The sequence below is a fragment of the Pelophylax lessonae genome (assembly GCF_965119305.1).
Source record: "Pelophylax lessonae genome assembly, chromosome: 3".
NCBI classification, from domain to species: Eukaryota; Metazoa; Chordata; class Amphibia; order Anura; family Ranidae; genus Pelophylax; species Pelophylax lessonae.
Window position 1 is genome coordinate 360,794,153 of NC_138770.1, and position 21,024 is coordinate 360,815,176.

Consider the following 21,024-nt stretch of genomic DNA (forward strand, 5'->3'; position numbering starts at 1 on the left):
CATACACTGCGATTCAAAGCTGCACGACAAAAAATGAGAACCCAATTTTTAGGTACTGCATTTAACAAGCTCTTTTCCCCAGTCAAAGTATTTCCCCAAGAACTTACCTCGTTGCCATGGACCATTAAATGATGAGTTGTGACTAGGGCTTTAAACACAACTACCCAGCTGCTATTTGTTGCTCGTTCAAACAATGTGTCTGCCATCTGAGGAATATTCACATTTGTTTCATTCGTAGCTTGTATCAAATCTGGAAAACAAGATAGCTAGATTACAATAGAGTTGAATAAGAACATTTCATAGGATCATCATACAAAAAGGAATAGTAAAAATCCATCAACCCAGTTAAAATGGTTTAAAAAGTCCACCTTGGTTGAAGTTCATAATCTTCAAGGAGGCATTGCATACCTCTTGATGCCTGCAAAGTACCCATGTTTTGTGAGTCAACCACAGATATAGACATGAAAGACAATAAAAGGGAACTCAAATACTGTAGGTGGATGTATTTTCCTGATGTTTGCTAAGCTATTCAAGCAAATTTAAAGGCTAAGTGCACTTTAGAACAAGGTTTTTGCCCTCTTTCCATGGGTCTAACCCAACTCACCATTCCCTTCCCAGAGAAGCATACTTACCTTGATCAAACAGTCATGGTTCTCCTGTCTGTTTACATCCAGCTCTGAAAGCCTCACTTTGGCAGCATCTGTGTTTTAGTGCCAAATAGGGAGGCATATTGGACAGTGGAGAAAACCTGACCAATGGGTACACAGGCTTTGATACAGCCTCAGTGATTGTCACAGACTGGTTGTCTCTGTGCATTCTAGGGTGTGGTATAAAAGCCAGGAGCACATGTGCTCGGGCTCTTTGGCAGGTGAGCAGAGTCCCGGATGGAGGGGGACGGCTGTCTCCTCCTCTGAATTGGTGGCACGTGGTCACAGGCAGTTGGCCTGGTGAACCAGAAGGAAGGAGCTGAACCCAGAGGTCCAGGAGAGCTGACTAGAGGTGTTGAGACACTGGAGAACCTGGAAAAGCAGAATGGTGAGTACAGGGGATCATGTCTAAGGGCCTGACCTGTGAGGGGGGCCACCCCGGAGTAGAGTAGTCAGAGGACAGGTGTCAGCTAGTGGAATTTAAGGGGGTGCTGGGCGAGTACCCTGAAGATAGTTGCTCAATCAAGTTTCAGGACAGAGACTTTACCTTAAATTCATCTAGTGGCAAGGTGAATCTGCAGCTTTGCTGCATCCTCAAATAGGAGTTCTCATCAACTGAATAGTTCAGTTCTACAGTATCCCTTCGCCCATCCCTATTTAAAAATAATCAAAAAACAACTACAACCCCTAGACTGATCACTGACTGAGCCGGAAAGTAAAGCGTTACGTTTGTGCATGCAGATGCTAACGGTAACCCAGAGGGACCCAAAAAGTTGAAGAATTCAGCAGTGCTCAAGGGAGCAGTGCTACAGTTGCATGCAGCTTTGTGGGCATTATTAGGACAAGAAATTAAGGAAAAATTACCTCAGTGGAAACTTAACCAATAAAACCCCAGAGTGGTTCTTATGCTTTCTCCGAAAAAAAAATAAACTATTACTGGTTATTGCTTATATTCGGTCCTGGTGATGGGGAAACAGTACGCTACAATTGTAAGAAAATTCTGACAGTAATGCTAATTTTACTCCCAAAAGGGTCTTTACTGAGGTACTTCCACTTCCTGATCAAGAATTGAGGGAAAAATCTCTTTAACGAAGATGGAGATATTAAAAGTTTGACAGTTTAACCTCATCCCTACTGGAAAAAAAATATATCTTTGGCCTGCATTAGACTATATTGTTGGACGATGAGGCCACTAAAGCTTGAAGAAATTAATGTAATATACTTACAGTACCCCCCCACCACATCCACCCAACTACACATATACATCCTTTGAAGTCTAAGTATTATTCGGTGCTGTTAAAGCAACAGGACTTCCCACTGATTTACTGAAAGCCTGAAATATGATTCAGTGGAAACATGCTCATTAAATATAAGAAAATGTGCATGAAACCTGAGGGGTTTTATCAAGGTTAACATTGGTTAAAGCTTTCTTTTATCTCTCAATATCCCCCATCAAGAGTAATGCTAAAGGCTCAAGCAGTGTCTCTTTGCATAGACTGGGAATCCATTACTCAGCCTTCAATTACTACATAATACAGAATCCATTTACACCGTGTAAGCAATTCCCTGGCATGTGGAGCAGAATCCTGCCAAGAGCAGCAGGCTGCCAGTGAATCAGCAACACTATTCCTTATCTGCATACCTCACACTTGGTATTTGGACTTTTGGCTTTAGAAACTCTTGTGTTTCTTCTTTGAGCTGGAAGATTGGTGCAACGTTTTCTGTCACATGATATTTCACCACCAGTCACAAGTATCCAAATAAAAATGTGACCACCAATACGTATTTGGTACTAATGTTTATATAGTGCATATGCTGTTTTAGTGCAGTAAAAAAAAAAAAAAACTATACCAAAGTCAAGAGTTGCATAACTTCACCTATATTCAGCCCCATAGACATTAAGGGATTGATTTAATAAAACTGGGACGTGCAAAATCTGGTGCAGCTCTGCACAGCTTTCAAGTTCTTTTTTTTCTCAAAGTTTAAATTGAACAAGCTAAAGTTAGAAGCCGATTGGCTACCATGCACAGCTGCACCAGGTTTTATACTCTCCAGTTTTAATAAATCAACCCCAACTGTCTATTTGAAAATGTTTGTTTAGGCCCCTTTCACACGGGCTTTACGATCAGGTCTGCCTGTCAGTTTGTCAGGCAGACCTGATCGTACGCTCCATGCATCTCTATGTAGCAGTGGATGTCAGCAAGGACATGTCCGCTGACACCCGCTGCTATCCGATCCATGAAATCCAGAGGGATGGAAACCCTATTTTCCATCCGTCTGGAGGATCGGATAGAATGAAAACTGACAGGCAGTCCATTCTAATCCGATCCCCCATAGAGGAGAGCAGGGATCTGACAGCTCCGTCTCTGCAAAGTAAGCAGACACGGAGCGGTCATCGGTGGATTGATCCCCACTGAGCAAAACGTAGTTCCCTGGGCAGAAAGCCCCTGTAAAAAAAAAAGACCCTAAAAAGGAGTTATTGTAAAGGCAGAGGTTTTTTTTTATCTTACTGCATTCTATGCAGTAAGATAAAAGCCTTTCTTTGTGCAGCAGCCCCCCTAATACTTACCTGAGCCCCCTCTCTATCCAGCGATGTCCGCAAGTCCCTCTCCCTCCTGATTGACCGAGACACAGCTGTGACACCATTGGCTCCAGAGGCTGTCAAAGTCAGTTAGCCAATCAGGAGAGAGCATGGGCGGGGCCAAATAGCAGCTCTGTGTCTGAATTGACACACTGAGCTGCAGCTCAACTCAAGTGCCCCTATAGCAAGCTGCTTGCTGTGGGGACACTTAGGAGGGATAGGCCAGGAGAGTCGAAAACGGACCCGAGAAGAGGAGGATCCAGGCCCCTGTGTGCAAAACCACTGCGCAGAGGTGGCAAGTAGAACATGTTATTAAAAAAAAATTAAAAACAAAAACCACACACACAAAAGACTTGGCAATCACTTTAAAAAGGTTCTAAATTTTCCAGATCACCTTTCTCCTAAAAACGATGCACTCCAAGCAACCGCTTGAGGTTTCCCTAAGAAATGCTTGCCCATGTGATTAAAACGTTCCTGTGGCATGCATGTGCAATAAGTGGTGACCATTTTCGGGAAAGCGGCTGCATGGCTCAGACCAGGGCCCCAAAGTGAAGATCACTAAATCAAGGCTGAAAGCAATTATAACACCAGGTGAGCAGTGCTCCAGGAGGTGGGAGAAGCCAAAAAAAAAAAAAAAGGCCACCTGTTTGTACTTATGGCACTTTTCCACTGCAAGTACCGGCTCGGCTCTACTCGGCCCTGCTTGGCCTGGTTTGCTTTTCCACTGCGGTACCGCATGGTATAGTGTCGGAACGGTTCGGTACGGTATAGGTTTGCTTTTCCACTAAAGTAGTACTAAAGTTAAGTGAGTGGGATAACAACGGGGTGGGTGTTATTCTCTGACCAATCAGTAGCTAGTAGTGACTGCATGCAAAGGATTGTGGGATATGGTACCAGTTTGGTACCTGTTGGAACCACAATCGAGTAGGTACTGTTTTTTCAGAGCCGTACCGTACCGTTCGGTTCCTGCAGTGGAAAAGCAAACCTATACCGTACCGTACCGTTCCGACCCTATACCATGCGGTACCGCAGTGGAAAAGCGCCATTATTATAGGAGTGTTGGCTACCTGGCACCCGAGTCTAGTTCTGCATTCTCCCATATCTAGCCATTTAGCCATTTGAGAACTGGAAAGACAAAGTGGAGTGACTGACTGTAGATTTATATATATATATATATATACATATACATACATACATATATATATATATATATATATATATATATATATATATATATATATACATATACATACATACATATATATATATATATATATATATATATATATATATATATATATATATATATATATATATATATATATATATATATATATATATATATATATATATATATATATATATATATATATACACACACATATATATATATACATATACATACACACACACATATACATATACACACATACATACACACACATACATAATATATATATATACACACATATACACACAATTCAATATATTTTTTTTTTAATGATCACAGCACTACAAAAAAGAAAACCGAGCCGTTCTATTCACTGTAAGAGCACACACGAGCATGGCCTAGATACATGAGGCTTGATAAGAATATCACAGGCTTAAAAATGTAAGATATCTGATGTTTTGCTAAGGACAATAGCTCTTCTGTTATTTTTTGTTTCCCATTAATATTTTTGCTAACTGTCCTACCATCCTAGCAATATCCTAACATCACAATACGTAAGCACTTCAGCAAAGCTTTACTCTTTATGACCAATAGGGAGGCAGGAGTGTATGCATTTTATTTTTCATCAAAAGCACGGGATTCGTTAGTCTTGTTATCAGGTTTACTTTGAACAGTTAGATCACTTAAGGACAGGAATTTTATAGTTTTGAAACGATTATCCAATTTGCATGTCCTCAGACAATAAAATAAGGCTTTTCCTCTAAGAAATCTACATAAAACACTCTTTGGAATCTGACACAGGAGGGAGAAAAGTGGCCTGCAGACTGCTTAAAATAAGCCTCTGTAGCTGTCAATCTTGCTTAGATTCTGTTCATACAGTATATACACAATACGTTAGATCTAAAATGGGTTTCACGTGAAATGAAAAGGGGAAAAAAAAAAAAAAAAAAGTGGAATTGGTCTCCATCCGATTCATAAATGAAATCAAAATTGAACAACTTTTTTAATTCCATGTGCACTCTACATGACTTTATAAAAGAATGAATAGAAAGACTTGCACGAGTACTTACACAAGTACATTGACAAAAAAAAAAAAAAAAAAGCAGACTAAAGGCTTAACTGGTTAACATGTTAACATTAGGCAGGCATTTGCCTCATCAAAAAATAATGCAGGGAACAGTTCAAACCTATACAAGACACGCTGTGCCTTTTGTAGAATTTAGTTGGCCACTGGCACAATACAACAGCTGGAATATCTAATCTATACATTTTTAGAATGATCTAAAAAAACAGGCATCCTCATACTGGTCAGACATTTTCTTAGAGGAAGAATCTATCCCAATCTATTGCTATGGTGTCTTTAGGGGTCATACTGTAGATGGACATAATTGCTTGTAATAAGACATCAGACAACAATGATCTGTGGTTAAATTTAGACTTTCCATAATTTAGATTTTAGTTTTGTATAGATTCTGGCTCACTCAATCACCCATAGTAAAACAGATACACAATACCAGGACAACTATTGCCCACTTGATGGACATTCTTCACAACGAGACCTAAACAAGAACAAAAAAAACAGAGCCATCTTAAGAGCATTAAAGGGCCCCGGGTAATACAGTGCACTGGGGCCCTGCCTACACAATCACCCATGAGAATAAAAATGCAAATTATCGATAAGGAGATATTTATTGGTACAGCAGTGCCCAGGCTAATGACAGCTTCCGAGTTTGGCGCCTAGGTCCGGTGAACACACGGATGGGAGTCAGACTCGACTGTCCCGTATGTGCCTGTTCCCGTGGAGGCAGACAGGCATTCCTGCAGTTGTGGGCTCCCCCTCCATGGCCCAAGTGGCCTGACAGCAGCGCAGGGCCAACAGGCACTTGCCACCTGCTAAGTTTGGCGGCGGGATGCACACAGGAATTGGGACTAATGCTTGGCTGGGGCCCTGGGCAGGTAGAGCCCCCCAGGCAACTGCCCAGCATGCCCATTCAGTAAGATGGCTTCGAACAGACCCAAATGAATAAAGCTTCTGGAGTGGTTTAGGAAGATTTTTTTAACCTCCGATTCACTTGACAATGTTAAGAAATAAAAGTTATTCTGTCTACACCTATGATGTGCAGAAATGTTTAGAGCATCTGACTAGAATATGAAATCAAATTGGGTCTCTTTCAGAAGAAAATGCAGAGAATGAGAAAAATGCTTTGTTGAGATAATGCTCCCCAGCATGGTTTAGAAAAAAAAAAAAAAAAATGAATTTGTCAGCATTATCTAATGCTAGTTAGACATTTTCTTGTGCGGTTAAAAAGGTTTATAAGTCGGGTTTTATGAAGTTATCACTATGCAAACATCTTAGGAATTCAAAGGAGTCATCTAGAATAATTTTAATAAACTAGTCCACAATAGCGTCACTGTTGTGCAATTTTAGTGAGTCCTCTAAAGATAGGCCATAAATGTCTAATACCATCTACAGTATGCTGAAGAGAGATAGGTGTTCAGGATACATCTATTAGGGACAGAGAAAATAGATCAATAATCAATGTATTATACAGGCTTGTTTACACTGGAGTTGATCAGTGTAAACACATTAACGTGCCTAGGGCCTCTTTTATGGCACTTTTCCACTGCAAGTACCGGCTCGGCTCTACTCGGCCCTGCTTGGTTTTCCACTGCTGGTACCGCATGGTACGGTGTTGGAACGGTTCAGTACGGGTTGGTATGGTTTGCTTTTCCACTAAAGTAGTACTAAAGTTAAGTGGGTGGGATAACAACGATTCTCTGACCAATCTGTGGCTAGTAGTGACTGCATGCAAAGGATTGTGGGATATGGTACCGGTATGGTACCTCTTAGAACCACAATCGAGGTGGTACTGTTTTAGAGAGCCGTACCGTTCAGTTCCATGCAGTGGAAAAGCGCCGCCGTACCGTACCGAACCGTTCCTACACCGTACCAGCAGTGGAAAAGCACAAAAGCGAGCCAAACCGTTCGGTTCCATGCAGTGGAAAAGCGCCATTAGACAGGCAAACTCAGCCAGCAGATCTGCCTGCTCTGCGGGGAATTTGTCCGCTAATCCCCGATGAGCAGGTGGATGACAAGTCCGTGGCCGCTCCTGTTTATGCAGAGTGGACACTGACACAGCCTGCTTTCCTCTATGGGCGCCTGTCCGCTTCCACCCGACCGTCATCTGATGCCATAGACAGATGGGGAACAGATCTACCATCCATCTGTTTTTAGTGGACAGGATTGGATCGGGTGGGATGTCGGTGGGTGTCAAGGGACACATGTCGGTTGACATCAGCTGCTCCATAAAAAGGACAATTGGTGGTATGATTGGGTGTGCCCAAAAAAGCTAACACGCGGACCGGATTGGTCCACCGAAGTGAAAGGGGCCTACCACTTTAACATGCATTTTGATGAGTTTTTGAAGCGTTAATGAAACTTGGCAAATGCCCTCTGCTAATCCAGCTTTGCTGATCCTCCTCTCTCTATATTGATTCTATGTTGCTCATCACGTGTGACATCTTAGTTTCTCCCTCTCCAATCCCCCGGCCCTGGTAATCTTCCACCACTTAATCCTCCCTCTCCAGTCCCCACTCACTTATATGCTAAAGCGTTCTCATTTTGTACGCCATCTGCTAGTTGTTAGACTCCAGTCTAGTCCTGTCCCTGCTCAACTTCTTGCTGCACACCAGAAGTAATGTCTGCAGCAGACACTCCCAGTACATATGTATATAGACTGCCTACGATAGGCTTCTATGGGGGCTTTTGAGATGTATCAAAGCATGATGAAAGCAACATGGGGTATAAATATGGAAGCATAGCAGAGCAAACTCACTTGTGTGTACAGGATTGTAAGCTTAACCATTTTATTCATTGAGAATAGCCTTGCTTGGTGTTCAGAGTGCTTTAAAAATGTGGCTCTACAGTCACATTTTGAAGTAAGTGTAAACAAGGCCATTAGGAGTAATGAAACCATAGTGCAAAGACCGCAGCATCATTTACTTTCTAACATTAACTTCTTAAAGCCACCTCCCAGTGGCCTTTTAGGTTGGCTTTAATGCCCAGGAGGTTGTGTGGCACTCACAACAGTCACATGATTGGGAGCCCATCCTGCTGGTCCTTACAAGAAGCCTTGATTAAGAGCTAATCTGTGACAACTTGGTTAGTATGCTGGGAGCACACACAGCACACAACCGTCTGGCACCGTGAACGCATGTGTGTGGTGGCGGTGTGTTAAAACCCACCTTTCTTGCATGTTATAATTGTTACCCAGTCAGAAAGAGGTTAGACATTATGTATACCAAAATATAAATATATAATTCCTATTCAAAGAAGAATTGAATCTAAACTACAAAAAATAAAATGATTCAATATATATATATATATATATATATATATATATATATATATATATATATATATATATATACACATATATACATATATATATATACATACATACACATACACACACATATGTGTATGTATATATATGTATGTACATACATACACACACACACATACATATACACATATATTTAATTTCCTTTTGGTCTTTTAAACTATACCACTGAAATCAACTTGGTAGAATACCCGTAAATCTTTCCAGAAATCTTGTGAGCTGATAGCTTCCTGTGTTTTTTTGCCTGTGCCGACTCTTGTGCCTGGTACACACGATGAGATTATCGGACAAATAATTGCCCCTTTTTTTTTTTTGCATGCTAGTCTCATTTCGAAAATTAAGAGTTTACAAAAGTTATGAAAATTCTCGCACAACTAAATAAAAATTCTCAAGTGATGCAGTATTTGTATTGTATTTTTGAAAGACAACTGTATGCATTAAAATAAAAATTGTACAATCTGGTATTTTACAAGAAACATTTTCATGCTTGTCCTTTCGGATAATTTCGCATTAAATGGTCGTGATCAGCTCTCAAAAGCGGTGTACGAATGATCAGATTATTGTACAATCACTTTGAAAGTGGTATTTTTCGTATTCTTTCCTGATCAGGTGTACAGCCATTAATCAGTTAGATTGTTCTCAGGTATCTCGAAGAACTACGGAAAGGCACTCCTATGTTCTGTAGAATAGGAGAGGGACGGGTTCTGTAGTCCTATATTGTTTTTGTTGCCTGGGTATAGTAAGATGAAAGAGTATCTTCATCAAATGACTAAAAATGTGTTACTGGCAGAATCACCAGGTGAAAAAAAAAAAGCTGCAATCGATTACATTTTTTTGTGTTTGGATACAGTGCGAGGCTCTTCCATTGGGAAAATGTTAGGCAAAAGGAAACCGGTTTTCCATGTGTGCAGAGTGAGGGATCCCAGTGTCCTTTCTGAGCTGAGAAAACTTTTTACAGCGGATTTGGTTATTCTCGAATTGGGCTCCATAGTTTGGAGATTTCTAAAGTGTCTTGAGAGGGAAGAACTCTCCAACCCAGTTGTACAGGTTTTGCTGAAGACCAGCAGGGCGTTCATGCACAGGTACACAGGACCTTTATAACGAAGGACTGAGAATAGTTTAGGGCACCAGCAAGGAGGAAGGTGGGCTCCCATTTCAGAGACAGGGGTTCACCTTCGAGACAGGTGTGAGCGGTGAGCCGGTATCACTGTGTACATTAAAGGGGTTGTAAAGTCAGAAGGTTTGTTATCTCAATGCATTAAGATAAAATAAAACCCATGTGCAGCAGCCCCCCTAATACTTACCTGAGGTCAATCTAGATGCAGCGATGTTGCAGGAGTGTCATGGCTGCCCGGGACTCCCCTCATTGGCTGACTCCGCAACACTGCGCCATTGGCTCTCGCTGCTGTCAAAGTCAGCCAGCCAATGAGGAGAGAGAAAGGGGATGGGGCCAGGCCGCGGCTCTGTGTGAATAGACACAGAGAGCTGTGACTTGGCTCGAGTGCCCTATAGCAAGCTGCTTGCTGTGGGGACACGCAAAAGGGAGGGGACAGGAAAACCCGAAGACAGACCCCAGAAAAGGAGGATCTGGGCTGCTCTGTGTAAAACCACTACATAGAGAAGGTAAGTATAACAGGCTTGTAATTTTTAACTGAAAAAAAAAAAAAAAATAAAAAATAAAATCACTTTAAGGAGGAGCTGTGTGCACTGAAGCGCAGATTGTCTGAAGGACCCATTACTAAGAGCAGAGGTACTGCTGTAGAGAGCCAGATGGCTTGGTATTTTTGTTACCCGTTTACCCTGTGTGAAACCAAAACCCCTGCATGGGCAAGTCTGTGGACTTTAGGTTAATCTGTTTTAAGGGGCTACCAGGTCATTAAAGGGATTAGAGCACTTGACGCCAGCTGAGGAGATTCACCATATTTGTCCACTTTACCATGATCACTGAAAGTAAAATAGAATCCTGAATTTTGGGTTGTCCCCAGCAAGGTAATAGAGGGGAAAATATGCAAATGGAGACACTAGTTCTAGTTACCTGGGTGTCCAAGGAATTCCCTTAATTTGCAGGGATTCCCTCTCACTTCCCATTTGGCTATGGGGCAGGAAGTGAGGTGAAATCTCTGCACTGGCACACCGATGGCGAGAAAAAAAAATCTGACAGGGTTTATAACCCTCACTTGCCCCATCCAAAAAATAAAAAAATTATTTGCCTATAGTCCTACTTTAAAACTGAAATTCAGACTGACATGTCTCACTAAAATGTATCTACCACTCTGAGCTAACCAACTCCCATATAACCTATAACTCCCACTAATTGTGTGTGTGTGGCACAAAATATACACAGTTGAATATGCAGTATGTTTACATTGAATGTGTAGTATAGATTTGCTTTGATGCCAAGCATATCAATCTCTACAATAACTGATTAGTATGCATTTAACAGAACAAAAATGTAAACGAGGTTGCCTGTACCATTTTCTCACACATGAATGCTTACAAGCAGAGAAATTTAGTATTTCTTGGTAACATTGGGTTAAACTAGGAGCAGCACAAAGGTTATATCTGCAGGACTCATCTTGGTGTGTGCAAAGTGTGGTAGTGTTAGAATCTTGCCTAGCTAGAGAGTATAGCAATTGACCAGAAGTCTACATAGGGCTTAGTTACATGTACATGCGTACATAAATGACAACATTTTTATATTTGCCTGCAAATGGACCACTTGACATATCTGTAGATCCCACTAGTCTTTCACAATGCTTGAACAAGCAGAACAAATCTGTACTTTTTGTAGTATTTTTAAGTATACAGAGGTTGATTAACTAAAACTGAAGCGAGCAAAATCTGATGCAGCTCTGCACAGAAACCAATCAGCTTCAATGTTTTTTGGTCAAAGCTTAAGGGCCCTTTCATACACAACCCTTCAGATCCACCTGTCAGTTTTTTTGGTGGATCTGAACGGCCACCCCATGCATCTCTATTTGGCATTGGATGTCAGCGGAGGCATGTCCGCTGACATCCAATCTGTCAAATCTGGGCGGATGGATACCCTATTTTCCATCCGTCCAGAGGATCGGATCAGATGGGATCAGACGAGAACGAACCGACGGTCCGTTCCCATCCGATTCCCCCATAGAGATGCATGGGGACCTGACCGCTGTGTCTCCGCACACAGCACGGAGAACAGCCATCATCCTCCTGCTCAGCGGGGGATCGATCCCCCGCTGAGATAAACGGAGTCCTAGTGTGAAAGAGCCCTAACTGAACAAGCTGAAGTTAGAAGCCGATTGGCTACCATGCACAGCTGCAGTAGATTTTGCACTCTCCAGTTTTAGTAAATCAACCCCACAGTATATTCAAACAAGCTAGACAGGAAACTTGGGGCACAACTGGTTGAAATATACCTCTTAGCATTCACAAAGACTGCTTAGAGAACCTAACCCAACATTTAGTAGTGTGGAAAATAATCTAAAGGCCTATTGCATTATCTGAGCACCATTTTGAAAACACATTAAAAACGCAACCTCCATACCTGCATAAAAAGAAAGGGAAACCAAAAAAAGACAAGAAAATTAAGGTATCTGGGAATTTTCGGTGGATACAGGAGCCATGTCCAATTTTGAAATAATTTTTCTTTACACATTTCCCACTTAAAAGCCATATAAAAAAAACTGTGCAACCCCAAAAGAAGGTATGCACATATGGTCAGGGGAGGGCTGGCAGCCTTAGGCCTGGTGGGCAAGTTCAAATAAGTGGCCCATTGAACCATCGAATCTGCTCACCATTCGTGCCCACCTGGTTTTATAACGGATATTGATGTTATGAAGCAAGACAAACATGATGCAATGTGGTAACATAATTTAATGTTCATAACAACGAAGAAGGTTTAACAAAAATACATGACACCACGCCAGGCAGGGCTTAGGAAGCTCCTATCGGGTGCAGGAGCGTACTCTGCACACTCATACCGCTCCGCTGCAGCTCTGTAAATATAACATTGTTTAGCGTGACCGGCAGCTGTATACAGTGTCTGGCCTCTACATTTATCCAGCCCTGAGTTCGGCCTTTTTACCCGGCATCAGGGCGGCCCAGGGGGCAATTGCCACCCTGCTCCCCTTCCCAGTCCTCCCCTGCATATGGTTTTATTTCACTGCAATGTACATAACATTTGACATGTTTGTTCAAAGGACCCTTTTGGCAACAATACAGCTATGGAATTGTGTGCAAAACAAAAAAGTTCACATAGTTGAGTAGAGTGGAGAAATAGCTCTGATTCAATAAGGTTACATTATTGGCATTTCCATCCTCAAGTATTGATGCTGCTGGTTCCCAGGCAGATGGTTTCTACATCCCAGTGGATCTCTATGGTCTCCTTGGCTTGTAGTATAAATGTAGCAAAAAAGTTAAATAAAACACCACACCACTGCTAGGTCAAGATAGGACTTTATTCCAAAAAAATTCAGGTGACTAATCCGAGGAGTATCCAATGCATTTTGGGTCTGCCAAATTGGCTGCTGACAAAACCTGTGTTTTTAATCACACAAGTTGAAATACCTTTAAAATCCACTTTCTAATCCACTCCCATTTTCAATCAAGCCCTGATGCAGGGGAGTTCTTGGTCCCTCAAAATATGTTGGAATGCCTTTGGCTTGTCCCCGATTTACTGGAATAATCTCATATCTGGATCTTTTGCAGTGCAGTGAAGGGACACTTTGCTGTTGCAAAAAAAGTTCAAACTGCAACATAGTTGAATTATTTTTCTTAAATATAAAAAAGCTTTAATTATTCAATGAGCATGTCACGGTTTGCAAGGTCAAGAATCTTTTTTATGAGAAGGAGCTTGGCCTGGCGATTTGTAAAATACTTTGTGAACAATAAAGCTTTTTTTTTTTTTTTTTAATTTAAAAAGTGGATTTAGAGGTGGTATAGATTATTTTGCCTTGCATGTTCCAAGACACTCAAGTGATCAAATACTGTACGATTCTTTACTTAATGAAAGGTGAATTTAAAAATCGGTTTCTCAAGGTTTGGAATGCCAATGCTGAATTCATGCTATTGTGTTTATAATGTACACAACTGTAATGTACATTATAGTAATTCATTCATTCATTCAGAATGCCACTCCAAAACACCTTCCAAATGCACCCGTGTTGCAGCTTACCACAATGCATGGCAACCTACTACCACTGCATTGATGAAAATGGAGCATGCACCTAATTTTGCAAAGAACCACACTGACCCACATAAAAAGCAGCCAATGCATATACAGTACGTATTTATAGTTCGAAGACAGTTGTAGAAAAGCTGCTTGCCCAATTACAGGAACAAGATATGACAGAACTAGTGGAAGGAAGAGCATCCCCAATATACCCCTAGTTGTATAAAGAGCCGTTTGGATAAGCTATGCGATACCCAAGTAGTAATCAGAATAAGGCATTCACATTATTGGAATATTCTTTATGAGAGGAATTGAGAAATGGCTTGCAGTAAATTGTACTTGAAATAGTGCCATTATTAATATATTGACTTGGTGCTGCAGATGCAGGGCAGAGTTGACTCAGCTCTACCCGGTCTTGTCCCCGCAACCGAACTGTTGCAGATGGACATTACAACTGACATCAAGGCACTTAGAACACCGCTATGGAGTGATATACCACTGGAGACACCAAACTTCTAGGCTGATTGATTCAGCTCCTAGACTTTATGCTGGACTATGGCAGCCACTGACAGCTGGTGGCTGCAAGACTGAAGCCCACTAGAGCTTCTGGTATTCAGTGTGAAGTCTGCTGAAGGCCAGACCCTATTTGAGCTTTGTTGATTTTGGAGGGGTAACTATCTGGCACTGTGAAAAGGACATTGAAAATATAATGTGCACAGTGGGTAAAGTAAATAATCCGCCCCCCCCCCCCCTCCTTTTAAATTTTGTTACTTTGTTACTTTGTCTAAAATGAAGACAGACAGTTTGTTTTATCCAGCTTTATTTGCTCAGTGCTACTTATATAAATTTTAGGGGGGGGGGGGGCGATGCTTTTCTATACCTACTGTAATATATAGATTTATAAATGTATGTCTCCAGAGCCTCTCCCATCCCCTGGAACTTCCTACCACAATCTGTCCTATCTCCTACTCTGTTCGTCCTTTATAAAAATAATAATGTGCATCTAAAATACGCCATCAAACAGAGCCCTGTCTGATCCCCCCTACTTCCACCGCAAATAGGTAAATGCGCTATAATAGGCTGAGGTGAACTAAGAAAGCTAACATATACAGTATATGGTGCAGAGACAGCTACAGGGAAAAAAAATGTTCTGTGAGTCATTGCCTTGCGAGTAAAAAGCCCAGGGAGCAAGATGTTTTGTCTAAAGAATATTTCAGTCAGTATTTTTTTCTATAAAGAATAAAAGGCTGAAAAACATTTCTAGACATAAATACAAATGAGCAAAAGACTGTTAGTACAACATAAATATTGCAGAAGAAAATTATAATTAACACTGCAATACGAGAAGCATTTTCGGCAACGTAGCTGCTATAAGTGACAAGTTGATCTTATTTATCCTTCAATTGTATAATTTAGCCTGCTGTGGGTAAGAACAATAAACAGAGCTATCCATATATTGGAGTAGACTACCATCCAAGAATGGTTATCCTGCAGCTGAAAAGCTCATCTCTCTACAAAAGAACCTGATGCAACGACACAGTCTGACACTCATTGCTCCATAAATGCTTTGCGTGGTGTCATCTGGCCAGAAAACACATTGACACCTACTACAGGTGTCCATTTTACTTCTGAAAGTAAACAGCTGCTGTGTGCTCAGAAAATTAAAAAACATTTGCCTTGTAAATCTTTTATCAGAGGTGTTCTTCTATTAAGAAAAAAGGTATTGAACTCTGGAAACTGTGCCCAAAAAAAGGCAGTCAGAGGGCAAAGGATTATTCACCCGTTTTGCCTGTCAACCTGCAATGGATCTTTTCCACACTACTAACTTCCAATACCTTGTTCTAATCACTATGTTGAGGCAGTTATGTTGGTAACAGCAGGGCTTTGCTTCCCCATGACAGAGCCTCCAGCACAGTAGTGAAATCAAGAAATATCAATCTAAACCTTCTGAGATGGAGGTGGCAGTGCCTTAGATCGCACACTGCAGATAGAATGGTTATGCGATGTGCACAGGAGTATCTAGGCAGCCTCACATATGAGGAATACACTCTTCAGTATGTGCATTTTGTGGGTGCTGCTTAGCAGGGGAGGACTGGGCCAGGCGACAGGGGGGCAACTGCCCCCTGGACCGCTCCAATGCCCATAAATAGGCTGCACCGCTTCTGCCACAGACATGCCTAAAGGATTCCTGGTGAAGAGAAGTAAAAGTCCCTAGTGTGGAATGAAGCCGAGGACAGAGCTCAGGCTGCCCGCCCCCCCCCCCCCCCCAGCATGGATGGTGTAAACTGGGTCTGAGCGGAGGCCATTTCCATGCCTCACTGGAGACTCTCCTCCCCCAGCCAGTCCTGTCTGAGCTGTCCCAGCTCCCCCAACCACCCCCTGCTGGCCAGGTCAGGAACCCGGATTTGGCTCGGTGAGTAGAAAGTACCTGGAGCGGAGCTTTAGTTGAGAATGGTAGTCAGCAGGAGGCCGGGAAAAGGGAGAGTGGGAGGGGGGGCAAGTTTGTGCACCATGGGCCTGTGGATTGTACTTGCCCCCTGGCCTGAAAGTTGCCAGTCTGCCCCTGCTGCTTAGGCACCACAGACACGCACAATTCCAAATCTTATATAATCTGAGAAAAAATAAAATTTGATCCAACTCACAGTCCAGGTTCATAGTGTGAATCGGGCCAAGGTAGCAAAAAAAAAAAAAAAAAAAAAAAAACCTGCAAATGACTAATTTTCAATAGGACTGCAATGCATGACAATGCACAGTAGTCAGGGTGTGTGTAGTGTTACAGCATAGGTGCATTGGGATGCCATTCACAATGAGTGCTGTGTGCGTTACCACAATACAATAGTGAAATCTCAGCCTCATAGTTGTACACTAAAAGCAGCAGAACGAGGAGTACAAAAATCACTAAATATTAGGCAATTTTCCTTTAAATATGCATATGCCCAACTTTGGGACATTAAATCATTTACATATTCTTTAAAACAAGACCCCATTGACCTAGGTCAGGCATTATGGAGCAATTAATACTTAAAAGATAACCGAGACTCTGAAGCAGGGTTTTACATCATAGAAAAAAAAAATAAAAGTGCCATTCCAGTGCCTCAGCTGTAAAATTTGAGGATGAATTGCACCACAGGACCTACAGCTATTGTGACATCACTGTCCCTCCTCTAAACCTTGTCTATTTATAGAAGACCTTGTATTCACTGAAAAAATAAAATTCAAGGTGTATGAAGGGCAGCAGTGCTAAGTGCCCGACTCCCTGTGTTCTGAAAGTAGAGTGGAAGCTTCTCACACAACACCAGCATGATCAGAAGATAGCGGCTATCACTGTAGTAGAGCCACCTACAACAGTTTTCAGATTTTCAGCTACCCCAGTGGCCCATCGGGTATGAGATATGCACACTTGCATTGTACCAAGCTAGACCAATGCAAGTGTGCAATACAAATGCCTGGAGTTCAGCTTTAAGCACTTGTTGGCACATCAAGTGCAATTGCAGCTTGAGGAATCAGGATTAAAAAAGTAATAATTTTAATTCATCGCAATGATAAAAAAGCTTTGTGCAGTCTGGTATAAAGATGGCAAAAAGAAAGGGGGAAGGATGGGGAGGAGTCATTAATCTACTTATTGTGTGCATAGGTTTCACCTGAGCCTCAGGACTCTAAAAAGGTTTTTTTTTTTTTAATATTAAAGTCGCTAAGCTCAGCCTAATAAAACAAAGGTTTTAAAGAGCTTAGATAAATGAGACTATTAATCACATTTAGTAGTCAATTGAAAAGCATGGGAGGTAGAAGCGTAGCCAAAGTAAATGTCCAGGTCTCACGAATCAGCAACTCCTGCTTCTCGATGTAGGGGATGTTTGAAAATAGCTGTGAATTCCCAGAGCTGTGACATGACTTGTTGTGTTACACTATTTTGTTTATCATTGCCCGGTGTCTTTAAGCTGTGTTCTTCTTTCTCCCACCTTCTCCCCAGAGTCATTGTACGGTTTCCTGTCGGGGTGTAGACATCTTTCCATGTGGCTTACAACATTACATTTTTCCATCTATGAATATTCGAAAGGTTTTCATTGTATAATTTCCTCTACATGTGAGTTTATTCATGGAGGTACACTGTCTCAATGGATGCCAGGTATAAATGCAACACCAGGTTGTATAAGCCCTATATGTAGCTAGCAATAAAAGGTTTATGGCCTGGAAGTTGAGTCGAACAGTAGAAAAAAACTGAGTTTTAAAGCCTAAAATGAGAAGATTTCTGGGTGACAGTACTGATACAGACACGATTTAGTTCCCAATTTGCAAGGTACAATAAGAGAGCAGCACCTGTAAGCCTCCTAGGTCCAGGCTGCATGGTTTCATATTAAAGCACACAGATCCTGTTTGCTTCTCAGTCCTTATCTGCCTGTGTCAACTTGATTTACAAAAGGTCCAGCTCACACACAGAAGCACAAGACCCTGACCCAGTTGAGTTACCCTAACTCTCAGCCAAACCAACTTGAAAAATGTTGGAGAATTTTAAAGGTTTAAAAGAACTGAACTCACAACTAGCCTGAAGTTATTATGGGAAAAAGAGGTAATCAAATACACTGTCTGTTGAACATGAGCTACTGCCACTGGAGGACACCAATACACAAAGTTCTGCCTCATATGAGCTTTATCAGCTTACCAGCAACAGCTTTATCAGCTTACCAGTTCACTTACCGAAAACCTGAGCCAGTTCCTAGACAATTTTTGCGCCCATATGTTATAAGTTTACCAAGTTATGTAAAAGACACCATCCATTTGCTACAAAATGTAGAGGGGATACAAGTTCCCCTACAAGCGCATCTAGTGGCTATCGATGTCGAAGCCCTTTACAGCTCTATCCCCCACTATAAGGGTCTGGCCTGTATCCAACACATACTATCACAAAACTGTCGATATGACTGGCCTTTAAACAATTTTCTTTTGGACTCCCTTAGTTTCATTTTAAACCACAATTTCTTCACTTTCAATGGTTCCCACTACCTCCAGGTACAGGGCGTTGCAATGGGGACAGGATGTGCCCCATCGTACGCAAACCTGTACCTGGGGAAGTGGGAACGCTCCCTTTACATGGGAGACATTGGAAGTGAAGGTATGGAACACGCCATTATATGGCTAAGATATATTGATGATGTCCTAATGATTTGGGACGGTAGTCTGTCTGAACTAGATCTTTTTCTCAAAAAACTTAATAATAACACGTTCAACCTTAAATTTACTGCTACTTGGGATCCAGATGTAATTACCTTTCTGGATATCCAACTATATAAAGATTCTGAAGGCTTTATAAGAAGTAACCTGTATAGAAAGCCAACTGCAGGAAACTGCATATTACATGCCAGCAGCTTCCATCCAAAACCACTTATAAACTCCATACCTTTCAGTCAGTATTTAAGAATCAGGAGAAATTGCTCGAGTGAACTGGACTACCAAAAAGAAGCAGACAATCTGAGAAAAAGATTAATGGATCGGGAATATTCCAAGTCCTGCCTGAAAAAGGCCTTCCATAAAGCCAATGGAAAAAATAGGCAAGAACTACTCTTTAAAACACGGACAAAAAAAGAGATAGACGATGCTCCTCGCATCATTACACGTTTCTCGAATCAGCAAAGGGATGTCCAACGGATCATAGACAAATACTGGCACCTCCTTAAAATGGACCCAAATATAAACCAGTTTGTCTCTGACAAACCACGGTTTAACATCGGGCAACATCATTGAAAGACAAACTGGTTGCTAGTGAATTTAAAACTGGGCCCTAAAAGGACCCTTGTAAATACCAGGGCACCTTCAAATGCGGGGGGTGCCAATACTGTCAGTTTATGAATGTGAGGAAGGGAATTAGACTGCCAAATGGAGAGTTGTATCGCCCACATCACTTTGCAAATTGTAAGTCTCAAGGGGTAATTTACATGCTTCAATTTGAATGCCCTTCTTTTTATATAGGCAAGACCAAACTTGAATTTTGGCAAAGGGCATACAAACATATTCATTCAATGAAAACAAAAAATCCGGACCTGCCTCTAGGCAGACACGTCATTCAGATGCATGATGGCAGATTTCCCAAAATTTCCTTTATCATTTTAGACAGGGTCCATATAGGGATTCGAGGTGGGGACTGGAACAAAGTCCTCCTTCAAAAAGAACAAAGATGGATTTTTAGACTTCAAGCCACCACCCCTCCAGGATTAAACGAGATGATCTCTTACAAACCCTTCTTAGAAGGGTTTGTATCCGGAAAATCAGAATGGAAAATTACTTAAAATCCCTCTAAAATCTCCCCATTTCTGTCTTTCTTTTCTCTTTTCTCTTTATTCCATCTTGTAAATAACTATGGGTGAATAACCAAAAGTTTGTAATGCCTGGAACTCTGAGCCACGATGTCATGGTTGAAATCTGCATTACCGTTAAACTTGAAAAATGACAACCCCATACTTTTTTAGTGAAAATCACTATACTAATTGTCTCAAGTCACTTCTATAAAAAAAGAACTACTTTGAGATTTATAGTGGGCAAAATATTAATGTCCCATATTTTCAATAACCCCCTTTTCTTTCTAGTCAACCTCTGTATATTCCTGTCCAGAAAAGCGGTAAAAAAGCAGTAAAGTAATACCAATGATATCGGTGCTTGAATTTGACAGGTAAAAAATTGTAGTTCAATTTTGTGCTGTATAATCATTACTAATATGTGTGAATGTAAAATCATAAGTCTGTTAATGAAAATATACCATGTGACATTGCAGTCTTTCGCCATTGATATCTGCATAAACATTAATCAATACTGAGTTATAATTTTGCTACAGTGTCTTGTTCTGGAATGCATTGTGCCGATCATGTAATGTACTTTTCTTTTTTCTTTCTGTTCTCATTCTTAGAATATCCAATGTAAAAATCGTCAGGCAACCCAGAGGCATTCTGGGACTTGTATGCGGGGAAGCTCGACTTGCCACACTGTCTTGTGACATCACATCCGCTGGGGGGAGCCGACATGGGACGATCTCGGAGTGGGCGTTCCTTATTGGCACTGCCCGGCGCACGTAAGCCATC

At 41.4% G+C, this 21,024-nt stretch overlaps 1 protein-coding gene across 1 annotated transcript in view; it reads right to left on the bottom strand.

Moving 5' to 3' along the window:
- SNAP91 (synaptosome associated protein 91) overlaps positions 1-21,024 on the bottom strand; it is a 251,212-nt gene that overhangs the window by 174,165 nt on the left and 56,023 nt on the right. The window contains exon 2 of the mRNA XM_082251196.1: positions 108-250. Within this exon, the coding sequence (XP_082107322.1) occupies positions 108-250 (143 nt within the window). The remainder of the gene's footprint in view (positions 1-107; positions 251-21,024) is intronic.